Source organism: Fringilla coelebs (assembly GCF_963513975.1).
Source record: "Fringilla coelebs genome assembly, chromosome: 9".
NCBI lineage: Eukaryota > Metazoa > Chordata > Aves > Passeriformes > Fringillidae > Fringilla > Fringilla coelebs.
This window is the reverse complement of record NC_140067.1, coordinates 30,617,954-30,636,187: the sequence shown is the minus strand read 5'-3', so window position 1 is coordinate 30,636,187 and position 18,234 is coordinate 30,617,954. Positions and strand designations below refer to the sequence as shown.

The following is an 18,234-nucleotide window of genomic DNA, read 5'->3' as shown; positions in this document are numbered from 1 at the left end:
ATTTCTGCACAGTAATGTGAGAGCAGACAGGAATTCCACAGGAATGCAAAAGCAATATACTATGAGAATTTCCAAAAAAGAAGGAGGAAAAGTGACACTACCCACACTTCCAATTTCTCCCAATTCTTAGGCAAAGAAGACACTAATAAGGGATGTTAATGGACCAAAAATGAAAAATCAAATAGAAGTAATTAAAAATTAACAACATCCATGTCTCATAGGGAGATGCTAGTCCCTAACTGAGGAAGCTCACATCAGCTGAATTCAAATCTATCAAGGGACAGAGGAGAATGATAACAGTGCTTCTCTACCTTTCAGTGACAGTTACTCTTCCTCCTGGACCATAGCCACAGGAGGCCCTACCTACTCCTGAATCTTGTTTTAAGTCCCCAGTCCTCCCTCCTACAGCCTGCTTATCCCTTAAGAAAAGCTGAAATGAAATCTGGTGAATGTCAGCCCTCCCCAGCAGGAGTCCTGGTAGCTTGCAACTGCCAATCAACAAGGATTTTGTCTCTCCTGCAAGAAGCTCTGCTATTTACACTCCAAGAAGAAAGGGGCTTAGTTCTCTAAATGCCAATGTAAAAAAGGTCAGGTCTCACAGTAGATACCGTGTGGGTGAATGCCAAGGTCCAGTCTGACCCACCTAAGGTCGCTGTGGTGAGAGATCTCTGGAACCTAAGCACATAAAACCTGTCCATCCCCATCCTGCTTAGCCTGCACTTCCCCAAACCTCTTACATCTTCAAAAAACAGAATCTCTGCACTTAAAGTAACCCTGCTGCTGTAGATTCCCTGAGTGGGACACACCGCTGGGGCAGGCTCCCAAGGGCTTTGCAGTTTGGTTTTCAGACTGCTGGCACAACATGAGAAAAGGACTTTGCTCTCAAGCAGCAGGACATGGGGGTCATACCTCTTCTGTTTGTAGGTCAGCATGGCTTCAGCAATGGGCAGCTGGTGAGCGCAGTTTGCCCCTGCTATGTACTGCGTTATCCGGGACACGACGTCGGGCGCTTCCGAAACTGCAGAGAAACAGGGAAAAGCATTCAAGTGACTGCTCAGCCCACTGCCAGCCCTGTCCTCCCTCACACCACTGCCAGCCCTGTCCTCCACCTGCTGGTGGTGCCCAGCCAGCTCTGCACCTTGCACAGGAAGCTCTGCCTACCCCAGAGCACAGTAAAGCTGAATCCATATGCAGCATTTCTGACCGAGTCTGGGGTCTTTTAGATTTGTTAAAAGCTTTTCTTTGTCCCTGCCCGGAGTCAGCTTTAGACTTTTTCATGCCTTGACTGCAGGTGTCTGCTGAAGAAAGTGCCTGGCCATGTCTCCCAGGCGAGCTGCTCTTACACCAGCACTGAGTTACCTGAGTTTCTAATGAACTCATGGTCTTGCTCAGTTGGCCAGAAAGCCTGAGGGACACACAAGGGTAGGAACTGCACAAAGATCCCGTGATTTTGTGAGACTGTGGTTCATTCAAGTTGACACAAAGACATTTCCTAAATGCCTTCCATACTTCTTTGATTTCAACCAAAGAGCCTTAACTGTGAGATCACAAGGGACCTTCCAACAGGCACTTGCATACTTTAAAATGGGCATTTCAGCTCAGACTCTTTGTATTTGAACAGTGAACTGGTAAGAGTTATGGTTCTCTGCCAGATCTCCTTGTACCATTACATGAGTTCCTGTGCAGCTGCCACCACACAGACAAAATGCACAATGTACAAAGTCTGCACCATACAAAAATGAGGTGGACTTTTCCTCATAGCTGGATGGTTTCCTCATAGAGCCAACTAAGGAACAGATATGGCTCTTTCTGTAGGTAATGAAGTATTCCTAATTCAAACACAAAAATCAAGTCTGTATGGACATTTTTCTGCATTTTCAAGTGCACCAAGCAATTAAAGGAAACCAGTTCCATCCACCAATTCCTTCCTTCCTGAATTCAGGATTAAGGGAAAGTGTAGCTTGGATAGCACACTAGGAAATTTCTAATCCAGCCTCCTGCTCCAAAGAGGGCTGACTTCACCTTCAGAACAGGCTGCCCCTGGCCTTGTCCAGCAATGTCCCCATCTGCTGGAAACAGCTCTGAACAATTACTTCTGAAGAGGTCTCTCTCCTCCTCTCATGGCTAGAGGACTTCCAGGAGCATCCTGGGAGTCTCAGGAACTCCGCAATTCCAACAGGGAGAACCATATCGCAACCTCTCCACACTCATGGTGCTACACAAAGTCCAAAGCTTTTTCCTTCTAATGAAATTTCTCTGTGGGCAATGCTGCCCACAACAGCATCAAATCTCAAGCCTTCATGTAGCCCTGAATGTGGCAAATCCTCCTTTCTCCTGTTTCTTTCCATTCTTGAAGAAATGAAGGAAGAAACTGTAAGCATTCATATTTTAAACAAATTAGTACTTTAACTGAAGTAAGGCTTTAATCTGGCCTAGAACAAACTCAGATCAGAACAGGAACTTGTTGGTCTGACCTAGGGCAGCTCCCACTTGTTACCACACTGGTGAAGAACAAAATTCTTCTTTAATGAGAATGTTTTCAAGTCTGCTGGCAGGATCTTTCTCACACACAACTAACAGAAGTTAATCTTCCCAGAGCTTCCAGTTTTCCAAACGTTTTAGGCTGCACAGTTCCTGAAGGAAAGCAATGTACTGAACTTAGGAGCAAGACCTCCACATCAAAGAACAAAGCTGAGAGCTAGGTAAGAACAGCATGACTCACAGGCAGCTAGTTAGTGCCTCTGGGAGCCAATAACTGATTGCAAACCACCATGGGCAAGACTTAGAAAGGTCAGCATCTGAAATGGGAATGTGGTGGAGTGAGGAGAAAAGAGGAACAAAAACACTTGTCTGCTTCCTCTTGTATTTACTTGACCTCTGCTAAAATTACTCACTCAAGCTTTTCATCCCACACAGGCCAGACAGACACAGAGTCTTACCAGTGGTCTGTGCTTCAAGTTTGTTGAACAGATCTCTCCAGGCTAGATCTTGGAAGAAGTTGTTGTATCTATAATCTACAGACCCCAGATACTTGGCCACTGGATGAGAGCCTAAGAAAGAAAGGAAATCATCACAGCTGTGCTCTCCAGCACTGAACACAAGCTTGGGTTTGATCTGTAAGGAACTGAACTCCAAAATCAAAACTAGACACCTCAGAAATAAACTTCTTCAATTATAACCAAGTCATTTAGTTCAGCTTATCCTTACAAGAGCATGCAAATAGACTTCCCAGTGCAGACTGCTTCAACACACTGCTATCTTTCACTTGACACCTTCCCCCTAACAAATTAAATTTTAAAAGGCCAAAGAAAACAGGACTAGGAAACTGCTGAGGAAATAAATGATTTGGAAGGCACAAAGGCTCTACAGCTCTCCATGTCAGTCTCTCAGTTTTGCAAGCAGCTCTCCCAAACAGCCCTTCATGCCCACAGGCTGCACCACAGCCAGGCCACCTCTGCCAGGAGGGCCAGACCCCTTCCTCCAAGCACCATTCGTACCCCACAGCTGTTCTGCAACACTGAGAAGAGGCAATTGCCCCCAGGGAGGAAAAACAACCCAGGGAGGCTTGTTTAATCTGTGGAGAAGGGCTATAAGCTCAATAAATAGACTGCAATTTGAGGCAGAACGCAGAGCCCCAGGATTACTGGCACATGCAGCAGGTCCCTCCTTACTCTGGCTGAGCCTTGTGGCTCAGCTCCTCCATGAGCATGGAAAGATCTCCTGCAGAAGCTTTGTGTCCAGCCTCCAGCCCTGCACGGAGATCTGACTGCATACTTACACTGAGCAGGACAGGGAAGGTGTTCAAGTGACAAACTCTGCCCTGGGAGAGTTGATTATTTTAGGCCACCTTGCTTTTAGGCCATCTCTGTCCCCAAAACAGACAACACCCCCTAGCAGCTCCCTCTACAGTCTCTGAACACAGGAGAAAAGGTGTGCCAGGATCACCCTGCCCAGCCACCACCTGGCAGTCAGGCTCAGCACCAGCCCTGTACATTTACAGTCAGCCACGAAGCAGCCTCAGAGCTCCTCTTAATCACATTATTTTCATCCTTCCTCCACACCAAATTCATCCATCAAGCCACACTTCCAGACAGCTGAGTCACCAGCTGCTAACTGGAAACCTGACAAATCCCTTCAAGACGACCCCAGCTGCTTAACTGTCCTCACCATGGTCCAGGAAAGCTCTGGTGGAAAAAAACCCCAAACAATAAACCCACTGTCTCAGTGCTCCAACCCTCCAAGCTGATTTCCAGCCTTCAAAGAGAGGTGAAAGCAGGAGGTGCCTCTGAGCTGCCCCCAAGGTCAGTAGAGGCTGGGACCCCACATTTCCCCTGCAGGGGAGATTTGAGCAGGACACACAGCACAGCTCTGCACCCTGTGCTGGAGAAGCTTTCCCACACACTGCACATGGAAACAAGCAGTCAGCAGCAGGCTCCCAAGAAGTCCTGCCCATGGGAGCTGTATAAAATGTTAAAATACCCCAAACAGCTAAAATAACCCCTCAACATTTTATTTTCCCCTTTTCAGCTATGATACAGTGTTTCAGACAGCAGAGGAGTCTTACAGCCATGGAATCAGTGGCATGGAGCAGGACTGAATCTGCCAGCTCATATGTTTACAGACACTGAGCATTTCTGATTGCTAATAAAGCACTGAAGGTTGATCCTTCTGTCACTGAAGTGTGTAGCTGTGGACTCAGAAGGTAAAACCATCCAAGGAAAAACCCTAGTTCACCACCAACCCTATTCCAAAGGTATTGCAAGCAGCAGAGAGGATTTTCCTTTAAGGCATTTATGGCATGGTCACCATTCTGTCTTTGGTGCTTTTTCAATTGTCAGAAATGAGAGGTGGCTCCTCAATCACTTTAATGAACTGCCAGAGAGCTGGCCAGAAATAAGCACTTGATCCAATCAGGAAATACTGCAGACTTCTGTGGAAAAGATTCTGTTAGAGAAGTTGCTATATTTAAAGTAGAATCTAAAAAGAAGTCAGAGTTCTAAAGCATTTCATTATCAAAGTGCCTGGCTAATTTTTTTCTTTTTTGATTACAAAACAAAGTTTTAAGATTAAAAACCCAACCTAAACCCAAACACTAGCTAAATCTTGTGTTTCATTTTCAAAGAGAGAGTATTTTCAGATCATTAAAAACTGCAGGACAGAAAACTCTTCTTCTGAGGCCAGGAGACAGTCAGCAAGTGAGCAGCAAAGTCTCAGACACAGATTCTCATTCAAAGCACATTTAACCTTGCAGAAATTAATATTTTTTTGTTTTCCTCTCTAAAGGGCTCTCTTTTCTCTTCCTGACAACCACTTTGGAAACCAAATGCCTTTTTTTTACAGAAGGATCCAGTTCTTTCCTTTCCTCTGCCTTTTTTATTTAACTTTTGCAAATGCCACCACTGAATGGACAGCCTAACTCCAGCGCTCATGGTGCTGGGCAGCAGCTTCTGATTCCTACAGGAGCTGCCATCAACACTGGTAAAAATTGCTTTTCAAGTGTTCTGTGGCTTGCATCACTTAAATGCTCTGTCCACACAAGTCAAGCCCTGGACCCATCCCACCAGCAGTGCCCAGATGTCCCTGCCACAGCACCAGTGACTCCCTGCTTCCCAGACCTTGCCACCACCACATTCCTCATGGTTCTGACCACACCAGGACCCTGGTGCTGCTATCAGTGCACTCTACCTCCCTCACCACAAGCAATCCAAGCTGGGGAATGTTCCAGCCAGGCAGGCTTGCTGAGCTGCTGAAAGGCCAGAGATAAAGTGCTGGAAAACTGAGGGTAAAACCTGAGCAGACCAGCATGAAAAGTAAAGGTCAAGAGATGCATGTAATTTGAATAATTCAAATTCTCAGCAGTTTCAGAGCCTTTTAAAAATTTTCAACCCCTCCTCTTAACATTTTCTGAGTCAAGCCCAGGGAGGCCAGAACAGTTATTGCTTTAGGAAACGTGGTGCCCACTGAATTTAACATTTCAGCCAGGGAAGAGGGTTTTCCAGAACAATATTCTGTGTATAAGATAGTCTCCATGTATGGGGAGGAAGTACTTAACCCCTTGCTTCAAACAAAAGGCTTAAAAGCAGACTTTGGATCAGGAACTTAGAGATGGAATTCACTCCCACAAGAGCAGCAACACCAGCACTACACAGTCATGTAACAATTTGCCTCATTTAACCTATAGCCAAAGCTCCAGAAAGGCTTCTCCTGAGGGAACACAGCAGATTTCACCCATTCCCCTCCCTGTGAAGAAACACCATTCCTTATTTACCTAGAGGGATGATCAGAAATTTCATGTAGCCGAGCCAGTCGGGGGTTTTGTGAGACAGCTGCTCTACAAAAAGCCTCAACACAGCACTGAGGTAATTCTGGGCTCCTGCCACTGCAATTTTAATTGGGTTTGGAGGCTGTGAATTGCAGTTACAGCTAGACAGAAAAAGAGAAAACATATTTGTAATTGTGCCTTCCACCACGTATTTCAGTACAAGCAGAAAAAAAACCCCAAAAACTGGTTAATAACAATTATAGCAGAAGAGAGTTTGTTCAATACACAAGGCAATATTGCAACGATTCTCAGCAGCTTAAAACATTATTAATAAAATACAACATTCTTCAGTAACTGCTTAATTGGTCTCCCTGCTCCTTCTTTTGCACTTTTTGATATTCTAAAGGGCTGGGCTCAACTATCTAGGTTAGGATGTACCTACTAACTGCTGGATCAGAGAACACACTCAGGTACCCACAGCCCCCAGCAGGTAAGTAGGGAGTGCCTTCAGGAACTGAGGAATTCATCTGGGAATTGTTTGGAAGAGAGAGCAGGAACTATTTAAAACCCCCTTATTTGTTTTGCATGCTTTAGTGGTGCATGCACTGCCTCCAAGGCACAGTCTCTGATAATCACTGCTGCTGGTGACTTGCATGCCCCACACGAGGCAGAACAGCAGGAGTGGTGAGTGCTGAAGAGCCACAAAATTCAATTCTGACTTCAGGAGAGCAGACTGGAAAGGTTTCATGCAGTAGCTGAGAAATGAACTCCCTGAGTCCTGGGGCACAGGAGCTGAGAGGCTTTTAGGGCTGAGACAGCACAAACAAGGTGAGAACTTACTATCTCTGTATCCTGGAGACAATTGTGCTGAAAGCTGCCTGAATATCAGCAGAGGAACATGTGCAGACCACTGGCAAGGTGTGCTTTTGCAAGACATCTGAAAGGTACTGAGGAGAGAACAGAACATTTTTTAGTCCTTTTTTTTCAGTACAGTTTGTCACAAGAAGAAAATGTGCCTCACTCAAACTCCTGGGCATTTTCACACCCACTCCTGGGCACTCTCCCTGTGTCTGAAGGTGATATGGCTATTTCACAAATGCCTCTTCCCTGCACAGCAGCCAAAGGAAAGTTCTCTTTCTAGAAAAATGGAAACATCTTGACAGACCCAACACAATATCCCAAAGATGCAGCACAGTTTTTACAGCCGCAGAGGGCAGGGCCAGCAGACCATTCACTGAGCAGACAGCTCTGGGAAAGAGCAGACACTGTTCACCTGCCTGCTTCTGGCAGTGCAGCTGCATCTCTCTGACTTCCATTTTAAAGAAATGCAGTGTTCTGCCCACCCTTAAACATTTAAGAAAGGGAAGGGTACTACCACACCCATGTTCCTTGTGAGGGACTGTTTCCCCTCCATGCAGCTGATGGGGGCACCACGCACCTCAGGTAAACATGGACATTAATTATGGCACTCAGTAATGATCTCCCACTTTCAATTTCTGCATGACTAATCTATACACCCCAGTCCATATCCCTCAGGCCCTCTGATACTGCAGGCACAAGCTGCCAGAACCCCTGGAAGATGATCTACAACACCTTCTGTCCATCTCTAGAAGGCATTTCTGTCTTCCAGTGTGGGAATCTATAAAATTAGAGAGTTTTAAGAAGGTGGTAAAAAGACAGGCTTTAGACACAGCAGAATTGTGAAGTGCTAAGACAGTAGCCCCATCCCCTTTGTGTCTGTATATAAACTGCCAGCAATATTCCAAGAACAGAGAAAGTGGGACCAGTAGCTCAGATGGTATTTTTGCTCTCTCACACATTGAGACCCCAGTTCTTCCAGAAACAGAAAGCCAAACCAGACAATGTAACTCCACAAGCCTGGCACAAGTTCCCCAGGCAACGGCCACTCAGCACATGTTCATTGGTCCTCTTCCATACATATTTTATTGCTTTCTCAGAATAAGGTTCCAAAAGGAGCAAGATTTGTTCCAAATTCGTAACAAACATGTTGTCAGCAAAAGAAAGTACTGCTCAGGGTTCTCCTTAAAACAACTATCACTCAGCAAGGATGGGGGGATTCCTGCAGTCAGCAGTCACAGGCACATGTACATGGCTAGAGAGCTGATCCAAAATATTTTCTCCTGTTCAGCACCTGTGCTCAGAAATCTCAGCCTAAAGCACCACAAGGTCAGACCTCCCTGCTTCCTTTGTCCCAGTCTCCCACAGTTTAGGGGGCTTTGGAGTGCAAGGGTTTAGCCACACTCCCAGTGTGCTGCTAACCAGAAGGAATGGCACTGCTTGGAGAAGAAAACACCTCTGTAGAAAGGCTCAGGTGGCAAAGCTTTGTAAGATCTCAGCATCTCCTGGCCAGATGAAATCCAGCCTGTGGGCACTGAACACTCTGCAGGCAGCAGACCCTGCTTGGTTAATGCAGAGCTCAAGGCCTGTACACTCCTGAGGAAGAACAGTGCAGGAGAACTGTGCTCCAGGTAATGTCTCCTACCCTTACCTGGCCTTGCCAGTCAGATGTATTGACCAGGATAATGTTTTCTGGCAGCTGGTCATCAGAAACCAGGATGTGATTCAGCTGATCATACACTGTTTTCCTGGGGATCTGGAAATAAAGACACAGAGAAGGAACGGTAAGAGGTGTCAGCTTTAGCCATCAAGCCACCAGCTCCAGCTCTTGCAATTGATGTGCAAGCTGGCCAGTCACCCATCAGCAAAGGCACACTGGGCTGCTGACACTCTGCAGCTTCTCCAGCGTTAGCCACCATGGATTTGTTGGTCACTACTCTTTCTGCCACACGCTTTTACTTACATCACTTTATACCAACTAACAGCAGCCCAGGAACTTAAGATTCATAAAAGCCAGGAACAATCTCCTTCAAGGAGGGAAATAAGCGAGTCCCACAGCTAACAAAAACACGGCACATATGCTGTGCACAAGACAGTCCCTAGCAATCTGCCTTATTTCAAAGGAGTAATTCCTCAACACACCCCTATTCATTTCTCATTCCAACAATCTGTTCCAGTGTTTTGAGTTTATGGCTGGCTGACAAAGCTACAAGCTGGCAAACCCCAGCAGACTGGATGGAAGATAAAATTTTAGCCAAGACATAAATTCCCTCCTTCCTGAAGCTGCGGGGCCCAGCTCCTTCCCAGCAGGGACAGATCTTGAACCAGAAGGAAAAGGAGGCAGTGGAGAAGAGGAGCGCTGAGCGGCTGGAGGGGCAGCAGTGCCGCGCTCACCTGTAGGTGGTGCCGGGTGTCCGGGGAGCGCTCGTTGTCCAGGCTGTTGGCTCTCTCGTTCTGCGGCCTCACCGGCTGCCTCTCCTTCAGGGAGGTGCTCCTGCCCCGGCGCCCCGTCTGCTTCCCTTCAGACCTGCTGGGAGATGCACTTGCACTGCCAGGGCAGGCAGACTTCTGAGCGAGACACAGCCCCCAGAGCCCCACCGCTCGTCTGGCAGCCTCAGTGATGCCAGCAGAAGCACTGGGGAATTCTGCATGGAAATCTGAGCTAGCTTGAGCCTGGCTGATTCTGCTTCTGACAGCACAGCTCACAGCTCAACACATTCCCAGGAGTCCCAGGATGACTTCCACAGCCCGTGCTAACACCCACACCCCCTCTCTGCCATGGCTACACCAGCATCATGAGATCCAGCCAGGCAAACTGCAGTCACACACCCCAAGCAGCACAGAATACCTCTGGGCAATCATTTATCAAGCGCTCCAGACCCATCGCTTAAGTGCCCAAACACAGGGAGGGTGTCCTTGAAGTTTACTGCCTTCAGGCCACCCTGACCAAGTCCTAGCACACTGTCCATGACTTCCTGAGCTGGCTGCAGCAGGCAGAGCCCTGTCCCCTGTACCTGGTGGATGGGATGATGAGGGACTCTGTCTTTGTGATCTTCCCGCTGGGTGGGAGCTTCTCCACAAACACATCTGGAGTGGGGAGTTCAGCCTCCTGGACCTCAGCTTGCTGGTTAGACTCCTGCAAAAACACAGGGAACAGAGTTACCAGGAACAAACCCTCACCTTGGGAACTTAGCTCTGGCTGGGACACACGGAACCTGCCTCTTCCACACGTCCTGCTCACTGCCAAAAGGGGGAAACCAGTAGTGGCTATCTGGGGCTACCTGTTCCCAGCTCTGCCTCACAAGGGTGTTCAGATATGCTGTTTGGAACAGGCACTCTCACAGCTCAAAGCCAGGGACATGCCTCCTCATGCAATGCAGATGAATTCATCTCACCCAAATGAACTAGCTAAGACAGAAAGACATGAGAGAAATGCTACACACCCCACGTTCCCAGCAGAGCAACTTGAGCTTTGGGATTTCTACCCCAGGACCAGCTTGATTTCTGCCAACTCAGCTTAAAGTAATACTCCTGTCTGATAAAATGGAACAGCTTTGAGCATCCTTTATGTGCTCAGTAGCAAACTTTGGGCCAGCCTTCCACAGGCTGTTTGAACAAAAGGTCAAATAGAGCATTTCACCTGCAAAAGGCTGAAAGACAAGAAGCTCCAAACTAAGGCCAAGAGGGGAACTCAGTGCTATCTTCACTGCAGCTGACTTTACTCATGGAAGTTGTGTTGCATGTGCAGCTACACAGACAGACAAAAGCACCCCACAGAATGCAGCCCACAGCTGACACCCAAACTGACAGGAGGAAGGTCAACAAGTGCATTTTCAACTTACATAAGGGACAGTGTCAGAAACACTGTCGCCTGCATGTTTGGTTCCAAGACTCTTTGTCTTTTCAGGCACTTCTACCTGCTTGAGAGAAGAAAAATCCTCAGGAGATTTAGCACCAGCACAGTTTTGAGCCACGTTCTCTGGGTCAGGCTGTTCAGAAGAGAGGCTTCCCCATGTAAACATCCCACAGCTCTGCAGTATGGCCAGCAGTGCTCCCTGCTCACACCAGGACTGCACACATCAGTGTGGGATGTGGCAAAGCTGATGCACAACACACAGGAGAGCCAATGAAATGCTCTGGGATGGGACTGACACTTTATGCCCATTCAGGAGGGAATGGAAAAGTAGCTGAGCTGCCCCTGACTATTCACTGTCAGCCACCAGGAAAAATACCCCAACAACAGCAGAGAAAAGCTTCCTCCACAGAGTGTTAGGAAGTTCCTAAAACTCCCAGGCAACATCTCCCATCCTGGCAGTCATTTCAGGCACATGGGAATCTGAAGCTATTTACACCATCAGCAAGTATTCAATACATAATCTGAAGATGCACCCTTGAGTTAATACCATATTTGCATTAAAAAAAAACCAAACAAACAACCCCAAACTGGCCAAAAAAAGCTCCAGTCCCCAAAAAGTCCAAATGGGTTTTCTTAGCAGAAAATTTGTATCTCTGCCCCCCAAATCTTTGGGGGCTGGGGGTATCAGAGCGGCTGCTTTAATTTACACATGCAATTAGAGAGAGTGCAGAGAGGTAACACTTGAAATGTGACTTACAGGACTTGGTGGCTCTCTCTGGCTCCTGATGCTGTGGATGCTACCAATTTCTGTCTGAGAGCTGGAGTGTGACAGTCCTTCAAAGTAAGGTCTGAAGAAGAAAAGGAAAATCCATTTCTTATTACCAAAAACACTGACAGGACAAGTCCACTACACTCACAGCAAAGCAGCACCACAAGTTCCCAGAAGATCTTACTGCTCCCCAATGGCTCCAGTAAAATTGGCTACTTTTGAAAGGAGAGGAGGGTGTCCAGGACAGTAAGAGAAGCCAGAAAGTCCAGGCATTCCTGAATCTAGCTTTTGACTGACAGACAGCAAGTAGAATTACTGCTTCCCCCACACCCCAACACTCTGCTCCTGGGTAAGTGATTCTTGGGCTAATATACATTTTGTTTCCAGCTTGCATCTGGATTTGGCTGCCAGCCCTAGGCTCCAATTACACATTTGCTCAGTAAGATAAGGTGCCACACACAATCAGATTGTGCTTCCACTCAAAAGGCAGCTCATCACATCAGGCTACAAGACTCAATTACAACATAAAGAACTGATTTTTTTGTTGTTGTTGTGGGAAAAACCTGCCTCAAAGGCATCAACATTTATCACATCCTTTTCAAGACATGAATACCAGAACTGGACCTAGGTAACTACAGAGTGTCTCCCCAGACCACACACAGTAAGTTCTTATTCCAGCATTACTCCAGCAATCACAGTTTGCTCCTCAGCTCCAGGGAACAGGATATGAACTCTCAGCATGCAGAGTGGAACATTTTGGCCTGTTTCAACACATCAACTTTCAAGTCCCTTCGTGGTAGGGCCAACCAGCTGGCTGGTACCTTGGGTTAAGCACCAAACACCTTCACAGGCCAGCAGCCCCACCATTTCCACTGCTGCCCCAGGCTGTCCTTGGCATCTCCTGGCTCACTGACAGGGAACAGCTCTCTCTAGACCCAGAACCTATTCTTAGCCCAACGAGGTTATTCAACATTAATGAGGCTATAATGACACCTGGTAATTAGCAGATTTAGCAGATGCTGTACTGACCAGCTGCAGTGGTCAGTGCCCTAAGTCTCTGTTTCAGAGCATCCCACACTGAGGGTCTGAGCATGCAACCACACACCAGTCAGGAGTGCAGCTCAGTCTCACCTTTTCAGTCTTTATTGTGCAGAGTGTGACACAGCTCTGTTACCTCAGGGCTCTGCATCTGCTCAAGACCCTGAGCCAGCAACCCCCAGCTCAGCTCCACAGTGCTGGGACTGACCTGCAGGAGCTCTTTAAGAACAGGCTGGAGCATATCCACGTGTGCAGCAGTCAATGCCTTTGGGCCCTGAGGAATCCACTTGTTTCCTGCAGCTCTGCTTCCTTAATCCCTGCAAAGACTCTCTTTCCACACAGGGTGTTATTACAGGAAAGGTCTTTCCAGAAAGACAGTGTGCCTTGCTCATCCCTGCCTCTACTCCTTCCTTAGCACACATTTCCTTCCTGTTTCTACCTTCCCTGTGCTCAGGTGGCAGGGCAGCAGAACATCTGCAAGGGCAACAAGGAAGAACTGGGACTGAAGGGAAGCCAGATCCCACACACCCTACCTCTAGATCACAAGCTGTCACTCCCATTCTAACACCACCACGTCAGGAGGGGAAAAAAAACCCAAATACAGAAGAGTGGGAATAAAACCAACATCTGACATTGGACGTGGCTGACAAAGCTACAAGCTGGCAAACCCCAGCAGACTGGATGGGTCTGCCAGCCATCTCTCTGGCCCAGCAAAGCTGCCTCACACTTACTTTAACTTTGGCTTTGGAGTGCTCAAGACACTGTCATCATCCTCCATTTCTGGCCCGCTGTCACTGGGATTCTCTATATCCAGCGTGTCATACAGAAGGTCCAAATCCTCCTCCACCTCTGGAACGTGCTCTGCTGGGTCCTGCTCTGAATCCAGAACCTACACAGGACAGAAACAGGCATCACCAGCTCTGCTAGGAGCCAGACTGATCCCACATCACCCCTGCTCCCCCCAGGAGTACAGTACACCAGTGCTGGCAGTAAGATTCTATTCCTGGTGCTAGGATCCTATATCCAAGGAACATTAAGTACATGAGAAATGCTTGTCTTGGATCAAGCTTGTCAATGCCTGGTTAAGCAGGAGTTATATATTGGACCAGGCATCCATGAGCATGCCATTGGTTATGCCCACTATTCAACCCTATCCCATAAACAAAGCTTTAAAGCTCCAAGGGAATCTCAGTCTGCCTAGAACCAGTACAAAACTCCAGCATTCCCAACAGTGCAGCATGCATTGGTCTTTACTGAAAAAGCTGCCCTGACACCTCCTGATTTGATACCCAAAAATGTCCACAGGAGGCGCCTGAAACCTGGAGGAGGATCCGCTGCCACCGTCGAGGCAGGGAGAACAAACACCTCCCCCGAACTTGCTTTACACACACCCGGAGCAAGCAGGGGCTGTGCCCTGTCCAGAGCTTGCTTTTGGAGCTGCAGCTCCAGAAAAAAGCGGCAGCTCGGCTGCCAGAGCTCCCAGCTGTGGGTGCTGACTCTGCCGAGCTGACTTGGGAAGAAGAGCAAAGCCAACAGGACTGCTTGGAAGAGTAAGGCAGCACTCACTCTTTCCCACAAGCCACAGAATAATCACACAGCCAAAGGAGATGTTAACCGGTTTTGTATTAGATACTTATTGCTACACAGGTTTCTGGGGGTTTGGACCCGTTTCATCCTTTTCTGCTCTGACCAAGCAGCTGACTCTTGTGGATTGAGCTCCCTATCCAAGTTTTTCATGTCTTGCCTGGCTGTTCTAGTAAGATGATCAAACAGGCTGGGCTTGAACTTCACAAGCAATACACACCATTTGGACTGCTTGCCTTTGAACGGGTCAAAGATAATTTCAAAGCAATCTGCAAAACTAATGGGTACAAACACGGCTGCCAAAATCTGCTTTTGATAAAACTGCGTCCACAAAATGCTTGTTGACATTCAGAAGTTGGCCCTCGAGCCTCCCTGCAAGGCCAGGGTGTAAGGAAAGGTCACATCCACTGTGGACTTGAAAACAAAATGAAGGGAACAGAAGGAAACAGGGGAGTGTTCCTCAAGACTAAAGCAAGACGCACCAAGCAGAGGGCAGCACACAAGGCAGGAAGGTTTACAGAAGGAATTACTCACCTCATCAGACACTTTAAACCTCTTCAGCAACGCCACAACCTTCTGCTTGAAGTTTTGTTGCTGCAAGTTAAAGACACTTTTACATAAGTAAAGCATTAAGTGAGCTGTTTTCTCCCAGCCTGCAAGAAGCCAGACACATCTGACACTGGTGCTACCCTGCAGTTTAAAATCAAACAGCACCTGGCACCACAGACCACCTCCCTGCTGTCCTCACACTGAAATCAGCTTTTCCACACCTGTGATCTGTAAATCTGAAAGATGGCACTCCACTTTTGGTTGGACACACAACAGATAACATTTTTTATCTGCCAGATCACCTCCCTGTGCCTTTTTGATATATTCCTGGAAAACACCTGAAATTCAACTTTTCTGATTCTCAGCAAGGCTGAGCCAACATAGAGGACTACCCACTGACCTCAAGAACAAATGTGATTTTTACCACCAAAGCATGGGGTTTTTTTTGCAGGAGTTTGCATGGCAGGGTCATTTATTTCACTAGCAGCACTGGTGAAAAGCTGTAGCACGTATCCTCAGCACTGGCCCCATCACACAAATGTTTCTCGAGTCACACTCCCAGATCCTGGGCACAGGCAGGAACCAAGGCCAGAACAACACAAGGAAAACTGCTGCCCTCCCTTTGTGCTTGCTCACCCCCAGGTGCTCCCCTTTTGCAGGATCAAAGAGCTGAGGTTTGCCAGGAGCTGCCCAGCCCTTCTCTTCCTGTCACTGACAAACCTGATGTGCACATCCTCGAGAAGGGCCCAGGTCTCAGTGCTGGTACAGAGCATCTGAGGTGGCATCCTTGTGTCAGGAGGAAAGGGAGAAGGAAATGGCTGGCACCAGGCCACTCTGAGGTGAAGACAGTTGCTCATTTGCTGACTCTCATGAGGTCTTTCCAGTCTAACTGCTCCCAACTCTGGCCTCAGACACTTCACACAGACTGCATCCTTTATCTCTGAGCTCCTATCCTGCAGCTGCAGCCACCTTCCAGACAGCTGAAGCTCAGGTGAAATCAATCCAGCACACTGTCCCAAGACAGCCCTGTTTCCATCCCCAGGGCATCCCTGAGGCTGAGATGCCCTCACAAGAGTGACAGTTCTCCTCTGGCTCAGGGTGTCAAGCAAACCCATCCATGACAACACCTGGGGCCCGTTCAGCAGCCCAGGGAGGGGGGACACTCAGCATGCAGCAGCTGGGGTGACATGGCAAGAGCTGTTTGCCAGCCTGAATGGCTTCACAGAGAGCAGATGTGGTTTGGAGCTGGCCTGATGGTAACTTAACTGGCATCACCAAACCCAGTTTTGCACCATCTGGACCCTCAGCATGGGTTCAGAGGTCAGGGCTGGAAGGGCAATCCTCTTAGGGGTTCCTTGCTTAGTACCAAGCAGTGGATTTTGTCCTGACTGGTCACTGTTCAAAACAATACAGACACCAAGGATACAAACTTGCACACTCCTGGTCTCACAGGAAGGATCTTTATAGTGATAGATTCAGGTCAAAACAGGGTTTGTTTCAGACCTCATCAAAACATGGATTTCAGAAACAGCCTTAGACCCTGGTGTGGTGAAGCACAAGTCCCTGCTCCACACAAGTGCAGCGTTGCAGGCACACCCATGCTTGTGAGGGAGGTTGGACAGCCACATGCATCTTTCTAAAGCTTCTGTGTATACCATATCCAGCTGCTTCTTTTGCCTCAGCACCACATGCACCACCTGAAGTTTATCCATCAAGCTCCAACCCCTGACTAAGCCACTTCATTTTGAGAACTTCCCACTGGCCTCTCCCAGGCAGAGCACAAATAGGAGAGCTTTCCTTCACTTAGAGCTGCTTTCAGGACTTACATGAGCATGGATCCTGCACTGGCTTCTTCATGGGGACGGAATTGCATACACTTGCATGATTTTTGGAGCTCTTTACCCCTGCAGCCAAGGGACACTCAAGACATGCACACACCTTGGATGGTCCCACTGCCTGAACTGGCTGCTTTCTCTAGCTCTTCACATGCTATGACCATGCCCCCAAGCTCCATGCTGGGCCAGCGTGCCTGGTCTCCCACAAGCCACATGCACTGCACATCCTGGCCAAAGCCCATCAGTGTTAGTAAAACTGATTTCCACCGACCCTGGTTATGGACGTCGTTCTTACTATCGATCTCCGCTGCTTCTTGGGCTTCCCCATCTCGTACTCATCATCATCCAAATCCTGAACAGAAAGAGGATTCCCGTGTTACCTTCGTCATTCTGAGACACGTGAGATTTAAAAATGTTCATTCTATGCAGATGAACCTGCTGCTGTGTCTTCCAGGCATCCAGCATTTGCCTTAATTGCAGTTATGACGGTAGAGGGAAAAGGAAGTGAGACAGGTCTGCAGGGACAGGAATAACAGCTTGGAGAAGCAAAACAGCCCTAGCTCTACATTCAAGGAACAAGGAGAGTCACAGCCCCACGTCTTGGTGGGTCCCTCTCTCAGTACCCTCTGACAGGTGATGCCAGAATCTAAAGGCAGTAAGACCCAAACTCAAAAGCATCTCACATCTAGTCAGGGGATTCTCCATAAGGACCTGCTGTGCAAAAGGAACTAAAGACTAAAGGCTGCCTCAGACCCCACTGGCTCTTTAATTACAGCTGGGGATCCACTTGGGCTCTTTGAATCCAATGAGCACTGTAGAAGCAATCAAATGACTCCCTGACCATTAAGCAGAGAAGCACAAGGATGCCAATGTTTTTTCAGGGAGCTCAAGTCCAAACACGTGAACAGATAAATCACAGCATGGTAGAAGAAATGGGTTACTGTGCAGGCCCTCTCCACTGCAGCTGAGCACTTGGTAACAGTCTCACACTGGCGTGGTTTAGATACAGAAATAGGCTTTTAGTTTCAAGCAGGAGCTGGGAGTGCACATGCTCCACTGAGCCCTCTCAGGGAGAAGCCATGCCCTGAACAGTACCTGGCCCTGTACGGCATCATCACTGGCCTCCTGCTCAGAAGAGAAGCTCTCGTACTCTTCCTCGGAATAGTTGTCTGAAAGGGAAGGAAAGAGGGGAAAGATCCTGTGAAACTCCTTCAAGGTGAGGGCACGGTCTCATCTCAGGAGCAGAAAAGGCCGGCTGAAGCCACAAATCAAGAAAGGAGGCACACGAGGAGAAGATAAACTAGCAGGCATCTATCCGTGCTAGAACCAGGGAGACGGGAATTGTCTGGAGGAAAGGAATGAGGAGAAACACACCCAGTAAGAAGGAAGGACCAGGACACAGATAAGGCTCCTCCTCCTTTCAGTAAGAGGAGGAAACTTTCTCCCATTGGAAAGTACCAACCACCTGGCAGACAGCAGCAAG

The 18,234-nt window shown here is 48.0% G+C and overlaps 1 protein-coding gene across 2 annotated transcripts in view; it reads right to left on the bottom strand.

The window, feature by feature from the left end:
* PACS2 (phosphofurin acidic cluster sorting protein 2) overlaps positions 1 to 18,234 on the bottom strand; it is a 73,985-nt gene that overhangs the window by 19,134 nt on the left and 36,617 nt on the right. Inside the window, exons 6-18 of one of the 2 annotated variants that reach the window (XM_084211178.1) lie at positions 17,847 to 17,920; positions 17,023 to 17,103; positions 14,902 to 14,961; positions 13,515 to 13,672; positions 11,734 to 11,824; positions 10,963 to 11,040; positions 10,135 to 10,256; positions 9,515 to 9,647; positions 8,772 to 8,876; positions 7,103 to 7,209; positions 6,269 to 6,423; positions 2,940 to 3,050; positions 910 to 1,018 (exon numbers count right to left, since the gene is read on the bottom strand). In XM_084211178.1, coding sequence (XP_084067304.1) covers positions 910 to 1,018; positions 2,940 to 3,050; positions 6,269 to 6,423; positions 7,103 to 7,209; positions 8,772 to 8,876; positions 9,515 to 9,647; positions 10,135 to 10,256; positions 10,963 to 11,040; positions 11,734 to 11,824; positions 13,515 to 13,672; positions 14,902 to 14,961; positions 17,023 to 17,103; positions 17,847 to 17,920 — 1,384 coding nt within the window. The remainder of the gene's footprint in view (positions 1 to 909; positions 1,019 to 2,939; positions 3,051 to 6,268; positions 6,424 to 7,102; positions 7,210 to 8,771; positions 8,877 to 9,514; positions 9,648 to 10,134; positions 10,257 to 10,962; positions 11,041 to 11,733; positions 11,825 to 13,514; positions 13,673 to 14,901; positions 14,962 to 17,022; positions 17,104 to 17,846; positions 17,921 to 18,234) is intronic. The other variant, XM_084211179.1, reaches the window with a different exon arrangement.